Genomic DNA, 16,844 nt, shown 5'->3' on the forward strand with positions numbered 1-16,844 from the left:
TTAAGAAGAAAAAACAAAAAACAATAACTGAATCATGAAACTATTAGTTAAATGACGTCAGCTAAATGAATTGGGCTGTCACACACAGAATGTTAAGTCTGCTACCAAGACCTTGCTTGTCCCAGCATTCAGCAAATGTTCTTTGAGTTTCTGCCATAACCTCATTCTGGACCCCAGGAGGAGGAGGAGTCCTGGGGAGCTTGGAGGACTGGCAGAAGGGAGGATGACAAGGGATGTGGCCTAAGAACAAGGGTTTCCAGAAAATAAGAGAGGGTGGTACCCTGAGCAGGCAGGAAGCAGACTGGATGCTCAGAACTCAGTCTGGTCCCTGTGCAGAGGCCCAGCACCCTCACCAGGCTAAGATAAGGATACCCGGCTGCAGGAATCCAAAGTGTCTGTGAGCATCTGGGGACACGTGTCCTGTGTCCGAAGCCTGGTCTTTAAGTTGCCTGGAGTTGAGGTGGGTCTGCTGCCAGGGGGTGAAAGGGATGAAGGGCACATTCAGGGTGAGAGGGTCTGAGATGCTATCCCCATGCCTACACTTGTAAGGGACATGCAGAGTGCGAGGGGCTCTAGGATTCGTTTGTGCCCCAAGTGGTCCCTAGAAGAACTAGAACCCTAAGCAGCTGCATCTGGAGGGGAGGTCCCGGGGAGGATCTCAGACCTCAGCAGCTAGTGTCAGCCCAGGCTCACAGCGGGGTGGGCCAGGGGCCAGCACAGAGCAAGTGCCACCCCGCCCACTTCCCACGCTGTGATGCTCAGTCTGGGGCCCCAGACCCAGATGCCACCAGGGACAGAAAAGTAGAAGATAGAAAGGGGAGAAGTGCTCAATACGTCCTGGAATGAGGTAACATTAACCCTGGAAAGATTGTTCTCAGCTGATAAGAGACCAATATCACAACACAGTGATAAGGGTCATGTTTATTTTTCCTACATCAGGGGACCCAGGCCAAGTCAAAAGTGAAAGTGAAGTGAAGTTGCTCAGTCGTGTCCGACTCTTTGAGACCCAGTGGATTATAGCCTACCAGGCTCCTCCGTCCATGGGATTCTCCAGGCAAGAATACTGGAGTGGGTTGCCATTTCCTTTTCCAAGTCAAAGGGAGGTATAAAAAATGAAGAATGTGTTCCTGCTGTTCTGAGGCACCCTGTAAAAATGTCAACACACCACATAAAATATAGGTGAACAGGACTGAGACCAAACATTGTTCATAAGCATAAATATAAATAGGCTAAACTTACCAATTAAAGGAAACAGAGATCTTGAAAACATTAAGCTATATGAAATTAGCCAGACACAAAAACACACATATTGTATGATTTCACTCCTGTGACGTCCCTAGAGGTATCAAAAATCTCAGAGGCAGAAAGTAGATGGTGTTTTCCAGGGGCCGAGGGAGAGAGGAGGCGGGTAGTTAGTGTTTAGTGGGACAATTTCTGTTTGGGAAGATGAAAAAGCTATGGAAATGGATGGTGGTGACAGCTGCACAACAGTGTGAACGTACTTAATGCCACTGAATTTCATGATTACAAATAGTTAAAATGGTACATGTTATGTGTATTTTACCACAATAGAAAAAAAAGTGGGGGGAAAAGACGTCTACCTTTATAAGCTGATTAAAATGCCACTTAATTATGAACTCAAACATGTAATCAAGAAAAAAAATCAAGATGAGATGTTCTCCCCACACCTACTCTCGTAAGGGACCTGTAGGATGTAAGTGGCCCTAGAATTTATTATCATTGTTACCATTGATATAATAGATAAAACTTTTCTTATAGAGAAATATAAGCTTTTAAAAATATTAGACAATATTTATGGAAGAATACTAAGAACTATTTTAGCCCACCAGGTTCCTAAGTCCATGGGATTCTCCAGGCAAGAATACTGGAGTGGGTTGCCATATCCTACTCCGGGGGATATTCCTGACCCAGGGATCGAACCTGCATCTCCTGTGGTTCCTGCACGTGGGCAGATTCTTTACTGTTGAACCACCAAATTTCCTATTTATACTCATGGCTTTAAGATTGATTCAAAGCCCAAAGAGATCACAAATATGAAAAAATGCAAGATCTGCTAAATAACTAAATATCCTTCAAATATCAGCAACCCCAAACAATTTGACTGATGAATCTTTTCAAAGAGTAATGGAACAGATGGTCCCCTTGGCCTTTATATCATTGTATGTATGTTAGTCACTCAGTCATGTCTGACTCTTTGCGACCCCATGGACTGTAGCCCGCCAGGCTTCTGTGTCCATGGGATTCTCCAGGCAAGAATACAGGAGTAAGTTGCCATGCTCTCCTTCAGGGGATCTTCCCGACCCAGGGAAAGAACCTACGACTCCTGTGTCTCCTGCATTGGCAGGTGAATTCTTTACCAAGAGCCCACCTGGGAAGCCTTGGACTCTGCTGACATTAAAATTATGGTAAGGGAATAATATGAACTCTACACATACAAACTTGACAATTTAAATGAGATGAATCAACTTATTAAAAATCATAAACTACCATAACTCAGAACAGGAAACAGACAATTTGAATAGCCTTATACTATTAAGGAAGTTATTTTTATAATTTTAAATCTCCCCCAAAAGAAATCTCCAAGCCTAGATGATCTCACTAGAAAATTCTATCAAATGCTTAAAGAAGAATCAATACCAATTCTAAATAATTTCTTCCAGAAAGAAGAAAAATGTTCGTGTGTATTGCTCATTTTCTAGTTGACTTCTTTGTTCAGTGTTGAGATTTCTTCATATACTCTAGATACTAGTCCTTTTTCAGATATGCTGCTGCATATTTATTTCTCCAAAGTGTATATACGGATGGCAATGAAACACATGAAAAGAGGTTTAACATCATTTGCATCAGGAAAATGCAAAATGAAACCATATCACTACACATCTCTGAGAATGACTAAATATATATATATGTGTATATATATATACTGTCAACGCCAAATGCTAATGAAGATGTGGAGAAACTGAATCACTCATACATTGCTGATAAAGATGTAAAATGTACAGAAGTGTGGCTGGAAAAGTCTCTTAAAAAACTAAACATACAGTTATAATATGGAAATTGTGTTCTTGGATATTCATCCCAGAGAAATGAAAACTTATGTTCACACAGAAATACATACATGAATGTTCATACCAGCCTTATACATAACAGACAAAACCAGAGGTAGTGCAGGTAATTAGTTAAACATGCTGTCATCCTACGTACCACGCAGTGCTACCCAACAATGAAAAGGAAAGGACCACTGATATACACAACAACACCTTGGATGAACCTCCATGGAATCATGCTGAATAAAAAGAGCCAGTTCCAAATGGTTGCATATGCATGTTTTCATTTACACAACTTTTTGGAAATGAGTTTTTTTTTTTTTTTTTTTTTGAGAAATAGTGAACAGATTCGGGGTCTCCAGAAGTTAAGAGTGGGCAAAAGGGAAATGAATGTGGTTATAAAAAGATCAACATGAGGGATCCTCACAGTGTTGAAACAGTTCTGTGTCTTGACTGTGGTGGTGGATATGTGAACCTACACGAGTGACAAAATCGCATAAAGCAATAGACACACTCTCACACCCATCCAGACAAATGAATATAAGTAAAGATGGGGAAATCTGATTGCCTCAATGTTAATATTGTGGATGGGATATGTTATCATTGGCAGGAATTTGAAAAAATGGACAGTAGATCTCTGGGCTTCTCAGTGGCTCAGCGGTAAAGAATCCGCCTGCCAACGCAGGAGATCTGAGACACGACGGTTTGATGATCCCTGGCTTAGGATGATTCCATGAAGAAGGGAATGGCAACCCACTCCAGTATTCTTGCCTAGAGAATCCCAGGGATGGGGGAGCCTGGTGGGCTGCCGTCTATGGGGTCGCACAGAGTCAGACACGACTGAAGCGACTTAGCAGCAATTCTTCCATTTCTATTCTGGAAATAAAAGCATTTTTTGGTGACATTTCTATAGGTGTTCATTGTGTATTAAATCAAAAACAAGTTTCTGTAGCCATTTTAACATGGCTTTGAGAAGATATTTTTTTCAGATCCAACAGATATGATGTAAAAGTAAGGACTTGTGGGATTCTGGTTTATATAAACTATCTGATTGATACAGACTTTCACTCTTCAACCATTTCTAAAATAAGAGGATTAGCCACGGATGATTTTTAAATTCCATTCTTGCTAAGTCTCTGTGTCCATAGGCTTCAACTTACTCATTCGTTATCCACCATGAAAAGTGTTTTGCTATTTAAAAATTTTTGTATCTATGTGAGATGATGGATGTTCACAAAACTTACTATGAAAAAAAAAAAAAAAACAACTTACTATGATAATCATCTCATGATGTAACTCAAATCATGATGCTGTATGGGGAAAGAAGCTAAAAAAGTCAATATATGTATATGTATAACTGATGTACTTTGCTGTACAGCAGAAATTAACACAACATTGTAAATCAACTAGACTCCAATAAAAAAAGGTTTTTTAATTGCTATGCTGTATACCTGGATACAGTGTTGTATGTAAATTATATCTCAATAAAACTGGAAGAATAAAAAAAGGTCTACTTTGAAGGGTGGGATGTGGGAGGAGAGGAAGGTTCCAGAGAGAGGTTACGGCTGATTTGTCCTGCTGTATGGCAGAAACCAACACAACATTGTAAGGCAATTTTCTTTCAGTTAAAAAAATAAAAAGCTCTATTGCATCACAAGGTACTAAATACTTATCAATCAACGTAAAAAGTTAAGAAAAAATATGCTCTATAAAATTTGTAACAAAAGGAAAGCACCTTTATTTTCCTAGCTTATATGGCTGTCCACCTGGAAACTAAAAGATAATTTTGGGAAAACTTTTAGAGTCAACAAAAAATTTCAACATATGAAATATACAAAAATCAATTGCATTTTGGCTTCCAAGAAGATGATGGAGATGTGCCTTTCCCTAGTCTTCTGAGAACAAATAAAAACCCTGGACACTGTTAATAAAAACGCCAGCAGCAGTTCAGCATAGCCCCTGACCTCTCAGAAATGACGGCCAGTGCATGGGTAGCTGTGAGGGCATTGTTACTGTTCAGTCATTCAGTCGTGTCTCTTTGCGACTCCATGGACTGACTGCAGCACGCCAGGTTAGTTTCACTATCTCCTGGAGTTTGCTCAAACTCACGCCCATGGAGTTAGTGATGCCATCCAACCATCTCATCCTCTGCCACCCACTTCTTCTCCTGCCCTCAGTTTTTCCCAGTATTAGAATCTTTTCCAATGAGTCAGCTCTTCACATAAGGTGGCCAAAGTATTGGAGCTTCAGCTTCAGCATCAGTCTTTCCAATGAATATTTGAGGTTGATTTCCTTTAGGATTGACTGGTTGGGACTCTCAAGAGTCTTCTCCAGGAGCACAATTCGAAAGCGTTAATTCTTTGGGCTCAGCCTTCTTTATGGTCCAACTCTTACATCCATACATGACTACTGGAAAAACCATACCTCTGACTACACTGACCTTTGTCAGCAAAGTGATGTCTCTGCTTCTTAATATGCTGTCTAGGTTTGTCATAGCTTTTCTTCCAAGGAGCAAACATCTTTTAATTTCATGGCTGCAGTCATCATCTGCAGTGTCAGAGCCCAAGAAAATAAGAGGCATGGCTCTAAGTTAAAGAAACAAATGCCAGTGCCCCATACTCAGCCGCCAGGGTCACATCAGGGGTCACTTGGCACTTGCACTGAATGTCACGGGACACAGGTTGATCTCTACCCCAGCCACACAGTGCATACCACACGCACGTTTCAATATAACCAAATCAGAAGCCAAATCGTGATAAAATATAATGGTTTCATTCAACAAACAAAAATTCAGTCCACAGCACACCATCTATAATTTTCCAGGATTGAAAAGATAATTCTCTTTTTAAATTGGAAAATGAGAACTAAATTGTTTGGATGCACTCATTATCAAGCTTATATGTTATCTCAGCACTTAGAACAGACTTACAAAATTGATTTTCAAAACTTCAGTGCAGAGAAAAATCAATGCAACAAATGTTAGAATATAATCACTACTTCAGTTCAGTTTAGTCACTCAGTCGTGTCCATCTCTCTGCGACCCCATAAACCGCAGCATGCCAGGCCTACCTGTCCATCACTAACTCATGTCCATTGTGTCAGTGATGCCATCCAACCATCTCATCCTCTGTCATCCTCTTCTCCTCCTGTCCTCAATATTTCCCAGCGTCAGGGTCTTTTCAAATGAGTCAGGTCTTCGCATCAGGTGGCCAAAGTATTGGAGTTTCAGCTTTAACATCAGTCCTTCCAAAGAACACCCAGGACTGATCTCCTTTAGGATGGACTGGTTGGATCTCCTTGCAGTCCAAGGGACTCTCAAGAGTCTTCTCCAACACCACAGTTCAAAAGCATCAATTCTTCTGCACTCAGCTTTCTTTATAGTCCAACTCTCACATCCATACATGACTACTGGAAAAACCATAGCCTTGACTAGACGGACCTTTGTTGGCAAAGTAATGTCTCTGCTTTTTAATATGCTGTGTAGGTTGGTCATAACTTTCCTTCCAAGGAGTAAACTTCTTTTAACTTCATGGCTGCAATCACCATCTGCAGTGATTTTGGAGCCCAGAAAAATAATGTCAGCCACTGTTGTCACTGTTTCCCCATCTATCTGCCATGAAGTGATGGGACCAGATGCCATGATCTTCATTTTCTGAATGCTGAGCTTTAAGCCAACTTTTTCACTCTCCACTTTCACTTTCATCAAGAGGCTCTCTAGTTGTTCCTCACTTTCTGCCATAAGGGTGGTGTCATCTGCATATCTGAGGTTATTGATATTTCTCCTGGCAATCTTGATTCCAGCTTGTGCTTCATCCAGCCCAGCGTTTCTCATGATGTACTCTGCATATAAGTTCAATAAGCAGGGTGACAATATACAGCCTTGACGTACTCCTTTTCCTATTTGGAACCAGTCTGTTGTTCCATGTCCAGTTTTAATTGCTGCTTCCTGACCTGTGTACAGGTTTCTCAAGAGGCAGGTCAGGTGGTCTGGGATTCCCATCTGTTTCAGAATTTTCCACAGTTTATTGTGATCCACACAGTCAAAGGCTTTGGCATAGTCAATAAAGCAGAAATAGATGTTTTTCTGGAACTCTCTCGCTTTTTCGATGATCCAGTGGATGTTGGCAATTTGATCTCTGGTTCCTCCGCCTTTTCTAAATCCAGCTTGAACATCTGGAAGTTCATGGTTCACGTACTGCTGAAGCTTGGCTTGGAGACTTTTGAGCATTACTTTACTAGTGTGTGAGATGAGTGCAATTGTGTGGTAGTTTGAGCATTCTTTGGCATTGCCTTTCTTTGGGATTGGAATGAAAACTGACCTTTTCCAGTCCTGTGGCCACTGCTGAGTTTTCCAAATTTGCTGGCATATTGAGTACAGCACTTTCACAGCATCATCTTTTAGGATTTGAAATAGCTCAACTGGAATTCCATCACCTCCACTAGCTTTGTTTGTAGTGATGCTTCCTAAGGCCCACTTGACTTCACATTCCAGGATGTCTGGCTCTAGGTGAGTGATCACACCATCGTGATTATCTGGGATAATAAGCAAAGGAGAAAAGGAAAGTTATACCCTTTTCTTTTCCTTACCCTTTTTCTTTCATGAAGATCTTTTTTGTACAGTTGTTCTGTGTATTCTTGCCACCTCTTCTTAATATCTTCTGCTTCTGTTAGGTCCCTACCATTTCTGTCCTTTATTGAGCCCATCCTTGCATGAAATGTTCCCTTGGTATCTCTAATTTTCTTGAAGAGATCTCTAGTCTTTCCCATTCTATTGTTTCCCTCTATTTCTCTGCACTGATCGCTTAGAAAGGCTTTCTTATCTCTTCTTCCTATTCTTTGGAACTCTGCGTTCAGATGCTTATATCTCTCCTTTTCTCCTTTGCTTTTCACTTCTCTTCTTTTCGAGGCTATTTGTAAGTCCTCCTCAGACAGCCATTTTGCTTTTTTGCATTTCTTTTCCATGGGAATGGTCTTGATCCCTGTCTCCTGTACAATGTCACAAACCTCCGTCCATAGTTCATTAGGCACTCTGTCTATCAGATCTAGTCCCTTAAATCTATTTCTCACTTCCACTTCCATAAGGGATTTGATTTAGGTCATACCTGAATGGTCTAGTGGTTTTCCCCACTTTCTTCCATTTAAGTCTGAATTTGGCAAAAAGGAGTTCATGATCTGAGCCACAGTCAGCCCCTGGTCTTGTTTTTGCTGACAGTATAGAGCTTCTCCTTCTTTTGCTGCAAAGAATATAATCAATCTGATTTCGGTGTTGACGATCTGGTGATGTCCATGTGTAGAGTCTTCTCTTGTGTTGTTGGAAGAGGGTGTTTGCTATGACCAGTGCATTCTCTTGGCAAAACTCTAGACATCTAAAACAGTGCTACACTAATAGTAACTGATTTACTAGTAGAACCAATATTGATTTGGGAGAATTTTTAAGAAATGAATCATCATGAATTCCTTAGACAATGCTAAAACATCAGAATAAACCCAAGGATACAGTAAAATTATTTTTGAAATCCCTTTCATGTAAAATGAAAGTACATGACCTTTATCAAACGCTTTGCCTTTCATTACTCACCAACTGACAGCCTTCCAGGGAGTTGACGAGCTGAGCGTTCTGACAGGAAAGTATTGAACCAGCCAAATTCAGCATCACACACACTGCCGAGAGCAGCATGAAAAAGGTTATCTGGAAACAAACCAGATAAGAAATTGATCATTTACTGGGAGAGATCAGAGGAAAAATGATTTGGCTTTCAAAAAACTTTCAGACCATCAAATAATCACACGAATAACATTTCTATGTTTCCAAGGAAAGCATTATTTGTTAAAAATTTTAAAATGATATTACCTTAAATCAAATAGAAAAGGTAGTGTCTGAAAAGCCATAGCCAGCAACCATGATTTTATTTGAAATATAAAAATATTTTAGAAGCTAAACTTGAAAATACTATACATTCCATAGTCTCAACATAGTGTTATTGATACATACTCTCAAAAATAACGAGTGATATATAAATTACTAAAGAAAATCAAGTGATAGAAATGTATTTATTAGAAAGTCTATGCCTTTTAATTTTTGGTATGGAAAATTTCATACACATGTAAAACCAAAGAAAATAGTAAAATGAACCCCACCCACATACCCATCATCCAGCATCAGGGGTGATTAATCCAGTCGCCGTTAGTTTTATCATTTATACTCTCTCTCCTCCAAATTATTTTGTAGCAAATATTAGACAGCATATGACTTCATCTTTAAATATTTCAGTGTATATTTCTAATAAAACTTTTTAAAAACATACAATGCTGCCATCACGTCTATGATAATAATGCATAATTACAGTTCACACTTGTTTCAATCTTTCTTCATATTTTGTTTGAATCAGATTACACAAAATACAAAGGAGTTCCACACTGAAACTGGTGGCTCTGAAGTTTAGATATTTTTAAATTAATGTGCTTTTCCTTCCACTATGGGCTTTTTCTTCCTTGAAATCTGTTCACTAATCCTATAGTTTTCTATAGCCTACACTTTGTCTCCCATCACTTAATGTTTCTCCATCTTTTGTAAATTTTGTAATTTCATTGATAGATCCAGAGGTTGATCAAATTCAGACTAACAGAAGGTAAATAATATCTCTCTGTGATCTTAGCAGCCATTTAAAGAAACTTTTATTTTTAATTGGAGGGTAATTGCTTTACAATGTTGTGGTTTCTGCTGTACAACAGTGTGAATCAGCCATAAGTATACGCATAGCCCCTCCCTCTTGAACCTTCTTCCCCTCAATCCCACCCCTCTAGATCATCACAGAGCACTAGGTTGGGTTCCCTGTGTTATACAGCAATTTCCCATTAGCTATCTATTTTGTGCATGGTAGTATATATATCAATGCTGCTCTTTCGATTCATCCGACCTTCTCCTTCACCGGTTGTGTCCACAGTCTGTCCTTTACATCTGTGCCACCATTCCTTAGCAGTCATATTTCAGGATTGCTTAGGTCAATTCATTTATTAGGGTTTCCAAATTAGTGCTAGTCTAAAGCCATCATCTCTACTCTCTTTATTCATGGAAATCAAGATATAGAAGGAGACTCTTCCTCATCAACTGTTTGCCTTAAAGTATAGGTTCATATAGGGAAAGGAAACATGTTAGATTCTTTCCATTTATCTTCCAGATTTCAAAATAATTAGCTGATATGTTGCTAGACTTGCAAAATAAACTCAAGCCTGTGTGGTTAGTTAATACTCTTGCCACACTTAAATCTAATGAAACAAAACTTCAAAAAATATGATCAAGAAGGGGGAGAGTATCATGAAAACTTGTAAAATACTTTGAAATGGGAGGAAAAAAAATACTGGATCCTGTCTAGTGCACCTTTCCGAGTTGCCTGTTTGCTGTCTTTGTTTTACAACTCAGTAAGATGTAGAATATTCATGCTAATGCAACTATTTTTGACAATAGAAATATAACTGAATTTTGTCTGGTGGAATGCAATGATTATCCCTCCATGGATGCTGACCACTTTTACATCTTTTGTAAATTCATTTCTGCATTCTTGATTGCCGATGTGTGTACAGTCTGTGAATTCTCTTTTAGACTGGTAGTGACATCTTACTGGTTCCTTCATTAAAGAATGAGTCAAATACAATCTTTTTCACACAATTTAAAAAAACTAGTTGGGTCCCTAGCTTTCTTCAAAGGTATTGTTTGTTTGGTGTGTGTGTGTGTGTATTTGAATCATTATGAAGGATAAACTTAAACACATTGGATATGTTTCAGTCACTGGAATTGTTAGCAAGAGAGACTCAATTCAAGTTGACACAATACTAATTCACTTTGAAAGCTATCATGTTCCAGGGTCATCATACACATTTCTTGCCCTAGTTCTGAAATCAGACATTTCACCTGTAAGCCCTGATTCTTTTCAAAGAGAATGGCGCTGAAGAATAGATGCTTTCAAACTGTGGTGCGGGCAAAGGCTCTTGAGAGTCCCTTGGACTGCAAGGAGATCAGACCAGTCAATCCTAAAGGAAATCAACCCTGAATATTCATTGGAAAGACGGATACTGAAGCTGAAGCTGAAACTCCGATACTATGGCCACCTGATGAGAAGAGCCGACTCATTGGAAAAGACTCTGATGCTGGGAAAGATTGAGGGTAGGAGGAGGAGGAGTTGACAGAGGACGAGATGGTTAGATAGCAACACCAACTCAATGGACATGTATTTGAGCCAACTCCAGGACACAGTGGAGGACAGGGAAGACTGACGTGCTGCAGTCTATGAGGTCACAGAGCTGGACACGACTTATCAACTGAACAATATTTTGATAACAATGTTTTCATGCTAAAGGTGCTCTTGCTGCTTGGGTGGTCACTGTTTTAAGCATTTTCAGTTGTTAGGTATAACACATCATGTGTTCATACTGTAATCTTGGATTCAAATTCACAATTATAGGGTTTTTATTTAATCACATCAACCTTATATCTCTACTTCCTTTCAACCATGCCCCAAACCTTACTTCTCATTATAATTAACCATCTGATTTAATCTCATGATACCCACAAGTCTCAAAGTAACAATGCTAATACTACCACCAAAAACATGATTATTGAAAACAAGGATTTTGTTTCCTTTTATCCTTAGAGAACATTCTACCAGGATATGTAGCCAAATTACGGTGTCCTAGAGTCACCGCAGTTCCCTTATGTGTGGTTATGCTACCAACTGGGAACCTAGGTTATTGTCGCATTTTTGTTAGGGATGGTTTTCTAAGTTTGTGTTGCTTGCAATTATATAAAAGAATCTTAAAGTCAAATCCATAAGAGTTTTAAGTAAGTCTAGCTTTTATTCTATCTCATCCCTCATCCATTCTACTTCCTCCCTTCTCTTAGAGGTAGCTTTTTTTTTTTTTTTTGGACATGCTTCACAGCTTGTGTGATCTTAGTTTCCCAACTAGGGGTGGAACCCGAGGCCCCTCGGCAGTAAAAGCTCAGAGTCCTAACTACTGGACCACCAGGGAATTTCCTGTTTTTCTTTTTTTAAACTTAGGCAAGGTCATGACATCTGGGGTGCTATGTACCTTGATTCCACTCTGGGATTCTACACTTTGCAGTACTTCCTATAGGTGTTGGCTCATAAAAGTGAAGACCTAAGGGTTATTTAGACCTCAAGCAGTCATAGACTCTGAAAGTTCAGGCAAACTTTTGACAGATCAACTCTTCAAAAACAATTTGATTTCAATCTTGCAATTTATCCCTTTCCCCCCCAACACCGTAAATCAACTTACCCCAATAAAAATTATAAAATAATGGGAAAAAAACCAATTTGATTCCATTTGGTGCCATGTGCCACTAGGTACACCTGTACTTCTTTTCTAGACACACACCTTAGGTTTGCTGTACGCATATTTACTCCCTTTGTGGTCCTCTCTGTCTTTCTCTCACTGATTTGACTGTGCCCCTCTGACCTTCATGCTTTTGGTGGACAGGCCACACTTCAACTCTTCTTCTCTCAGTCATATTGTTCTTTAAAAAATCTTAGTTGGGCATCCAACTCCTACCTAACCTTTATCCTAAACCACTCGAATCCATTCACATGTTTTAACAGTGAGAGTGACAACTATAACACAGATTTGATTTTTGCCTGAGAATGTGATTTAATTAGTCTTCTGTTTTATTTACCAATTGGGGGTTCAGATGTAGTTACATATCAACATACTTCTGTATTCTGTTCATTCCTGGATACAAACCAGTCAAATATTTTCTGAGTTCATCTCTTTCCTGTTTGTTTTCCTAAATGCAGCCACAGCACCCAACACTTCTGCTACCAATGTACTGTTTCCTAACTTCAGAGTCACTGGGTTCATTAGGTGCAGGATCTGCTCAAGTCACTACAAAAAGGGCTTTTTCCAAATGCTTTTCCATTATATCACACTTCTTTCCAACGTCCCCAGTATTAGCTTCCTCAAGTTCTGAATCATTCAGGATAGAACAGGTTACAATCTGTTACACTCAGGATAGAACAGGTTACAATCCAGAATCTCGGTGTCCTAACAGCAGAAATACCTTCTCCTGTTACATGACTGAAGCAGGTCAAATGGGTTTTGCCTCAGGCTTGGGGCTTCCCTGACAGCTCAGTTGGTAAAGAATCCACCTGGAATGCAGGAGATTCCGGTTCGATTCCTGGTTGGAAGATTCCCCTGGAGAAGGGAGAGGCTACCCGCTCCAGTATTCCTGGGCTTCCCTTGTGGCTCAGCTGGTAAAGAATCCAAGAGCAATGTGGGAGACCTGGGTTCAATCCCTGGGTTGGGAAGATCCCCTGGAGAAGGGAAAGGCTACCCACTCCAGTATTCTGGCCTGGAGAATTCCAAGGACTGTACAGTCCACGGTGCTGCAAAGAGGCGGACACGACTGAGGGACGCGCACTTTCACTTTCAGGTTCACTCAGGCTGCTGCGGTTTTGTTGATAAGCCGTGTCTGACTCTTTGCTACTTCATTGACTGTAGCCCACCAGGCTAGAATTCAGATTTCCCAGGCAAGAATACCAGAGTGGATTGCCAGTCTCTTCTCCAGGGGATTTTCCCAACCCAGGGCCTGAACCCAGGTCTCCCACATTGGCAGGTGGGTTCTGTACTGTCCTGAGATGTCAGACAACCTCAAAACCCCATATCCTGTCCACTACACTGCAGACACCCCCTCCAAGCCTGGGTGGATCCTACTTTCTGCTCTGTTTATGTGGGCTCCATGGTGAGCTGTTTTTCCGTAAACCACACAGTAGAGTCGGACTAGAAGAACAGTCATGATTTACAAGAGAATGAAAGAAAAACTTAAAAAGAAAAAAATTTTAACAGTCCTAAGCCAAGGAAAAAAAGCCAAATTTAAACAAATGTGTGCCCATAACTTTACATAAACTTCCATACCTAATTATCACACTACCATACACAGTAACAGGCATCAACCGTTTTATAGGTGAGGAAAGGTCTGTGTACAACTTAGTCTCCTTAAATTTGTAAGTTAGGCAGACTCTGAACCCAAGTAGTCTGATTCCCAAATAGGCATGGTTAATCACTAAGACTTTTATCAACTTTTCCATGACCCACAGAAATATATTTTACATCATAATCTAGTATAAAAGTAAAGCAACTTCAACGAAACACTATTTACCTCAATGATATGTAGCAAAAATTGTTTTTTTTCCTTACAATGCTGGTTTTCAGTCATGAAATTTATTTCTCATGACTTAGGGTTAAAATAAATGCACAATGCTAAACTGCTTTAAAAATACAGTATTTATTATAACTATAGTAGCAAAAAAAATTGAACAAAATGGTCAGCCACACAGCATAGTAATTATCAATGTAAAAAATTATTTGGAAAAACTACAATACGCACATTACTTAGAATGACTCAAAATGCTTATATGCATAGAAAACAGATTTTTTAAATAGTTGCGTTAAAGTAAAAGGGAATATAGGCAATTACATTTTCGTTTTCAATTTATAAAGACTTTTCCTTTACAGAGTGGGGCAGTTCAAAGGCCGGACAAGGGCCAGTTCGCTTATATTTCCTTGGCAGTTCCAGATCAGGGTAGGAAGTTTTCCAATTCGCTTTACAAACCTAACAAGGTTACACCAAAAAACACAGACACTGAAGCAAAACAAAACAAGTCACCCTCTAAATAAAAGTTTAGAATCAAAATGACTTAAAACATTACAAGAAGAAAAGTTTGCAAACACGTCCTGGAACTACCACGAATTTAAACAAGCAAGACGCTTCCTCCCACCTCCAGCCCTTCCCCCCGGGGAGGGAGCGGGCCCTGGGCTGTGCCTCAGATTTCAAGAGACAGGAGAAAGGGTTGGGGCAGGGGCAGTGGCTGGACTCGGGCCCGCGGGCTGGGGTCTGGCCCTGGCCTCCTCGTCCGCCAAAGCCTCGCAGTACTGCGCCGGCCAGTCCTTGGGGTCCTGGTGGTGGATTTTAGCCACGAACTTGAGCACCTTCATCTTGCTGGTCTCCAGGTTGGTGCGCGGGCCCCACTGGAGCTCGTAGTCCACGGGGTCCGTGTGCGGGATGCGCCGGTAATCCAGGTATCGCTGCCGCACGAAGTCCTCGGTGATGAGCTTCTTGGGGTCCCCGAAGATGAGGTGCTTCTTGGTGGGGTGTACCCCGAGGCGCCGCAGGAAGTCCCAGACCTCGGTCTCCTTGATGCTGTTGCCTTTCATGAAGATGAGCCCCAGAACGATCATGAGGAGCCCAGTGGTGGGCGTGCCCTGGTCGCCGCGCACCTCCGCATCCTCTTCCACCGGTTCCAGCGTGTTGACCAGAATGTAGGTGTTGCTGCGCGGCTCCAGCTCCACCAGCCGGTACCCGAACACGTACTCCAGGCGCTCGGCCGCCCGCCGCAGCAGCTCTGGGAGCACGTCCTTGTAGTCGCCGACCACGTGCCGCAGGATGTCGGTGCGGCGGATAGGGATCTTCCTCTGGTCCTTGATCAACAAGAACTGCACCAGCTCCGCCACCTTCAGCTCCAGCTGCTTCTGCGAGCGCGGCCCCGGGGCGGGGGAGGCCTGGGCCCGACGCTGCGACGCGGCGCCGCCAGGCCCGCGAGACGTACTCGGGGCCTCCTCGCCGCCGCCACCCGGCTCCCGCTCGACCTGGGAGCTGGGGCGGCCCCGGCTCTTCGGCTTTTGCGACATGTCGCGGCGGCGAGACCCCGACCGCGCGGACTCCCACTAACCGGCAGCGGTGCCAGGGATTGAAGGTCGGTTAGCCGTTAGTCCGTGTAGCTGTGGGCGGGCCCTGAGAAGCGGTTGTGTCACGGAAGCTGCGGGCTTGCGTCCCGGAGGCTGCGCGTTGCGTCATCAAGGCCGCGCCGCGTCTAGAGGTCGCTTCCGTCTGGTCGGCGGCCGAGGGCGGCGGCGGCGGTAATAAGCTGGTACTCCTTGCAGCCTTGCGGGTTTTATTATGACTAAGTGTCGTCCTTATTCGGAGAAGGCAATGGCACCCCACTCCAGTACTCTTGCCTGGAAAATCCCATGGACGGAGGAGCCTGGTAGGCTGCAGTCCATTGGGTCGCGAAGAGTCGGACACAACTGAGCGACTTCACTTTCACTTTTCACTTTCATGCATTGGAGAAGGAAATGACAACCCACTCCAGTGTTCTTGCCTGGAGAATCCCAGGGACGGCGGAGCCTGGTGGGCTCCCGTCTCTGGGGTTGCACAGAGTTGGACACGACTGAAGCGACTTAGCAGCAGCAGTCGTTCTTATTACCAAACCCTGCAGATGGCGAACAGGAAGCAGAGCTCCTGAGCTAGTGTGCGGCTTGGATGAGGATCGCACCCAGGCCAGGGTTGTAAAAACTTGAGAGTCGAGAGCTCTGAGATTAGGGCTGTTTGTAGGTGAAGGAAACTCCCAGGATGAATATGGGAGAAAAATACGGCGAAGAGCGTGGAAAGGAAGGAAGAGCAATTTTTTTTCCACACAAAACTGGGCGTAAAGAGAATTAAAAGACCCCAAGGACTACTAGTTGGCCTTCGCCAGCCCCTTCTCACCATTTTCCACCAGTTACTTTCTCTAAAGCCCGAGTCTGTTTAGAAACAATGGTAAACACAGCCTCGTCTCGCAAGCAGGGCTCTCCCGGTCTCTTCACCTTTCAGCCTTGATACTCTGTGTAATCAACTCTGTCAGCCGGACAGCTATGGCACAGTCAACCCACAAAGCACGATGAGTGGAGGGATTTTGCTTGGTCTGGGGAGTATTATCTCTTGGAAGCACG

General features: G+C 42.1%; 2 protein-coding genes across 2 annotated transcripts in view; both read right to left on the minus strand.

Annotated features, from left to right (window-relative positions):
- Positions 1 to 16,844, minus strand: part of FAM189A1 (family with sequence similarity 189 member A1) — a 241,266-nt gene that overhangs the window by 47,926 nt on the left and 176,496 nt on the right. Inside the window, exon 3 of the mRNA XM_027520849.1 lies at positions 8,647 to 8,757. Coding sequence (XP_027376650.1) covers positions 8,647 to 8,757 — 111 coding nt within the window. The remainder of the gene's footprint in view (positions 1 to 8,646; positions 8,758 to 16,844) is intronic.
- On the minus strand, positions 12,704 to 15,904 carry NSMCE3 (NSE3 homolog, SMC5-SMC6 complex component). Its single transcript, XM_027520851.1, has one exon. The coding sequence runs from the start codon at positions 15,762 to 15,764 to the stop codon at positions 14,907 to 14,909; it is 858 nt and encodes a 285-aa protein (XP_027376652.1). The 5' UTR covers positions 15,765 to 15,904; the 3' UTR covers positions 12,704 to 14,906.

This window comes from Bos indicus x Bos taurus, chromosome 21 (assembly GCF_003369695.1).
Source record: "Bos indicus x Bos taurus breed Angus x Brahman F1 hybrid chromosome 21, Bos_hybrid_MaternalHap_v2.0, whole genome shotgun sequence".
In the NCBI taxonomy this organism is placed as follows: Eukaryota; Metazoa; Chordata; class Mammalia; order Artiodactyla; family Bovidae; genus Bos; species Bos indicus x Bos taurus.

What these genes read in the sequence shown, in the direction of transcription:
- NSMCE3 (XM_027520851.1), bottom strand. Translation starts at nt 15,764, where the DNA reads ATGTCGCAAAAGCCGAAGAGCCGGGGCCGCCCCAGCTCCCAGGTCGAG.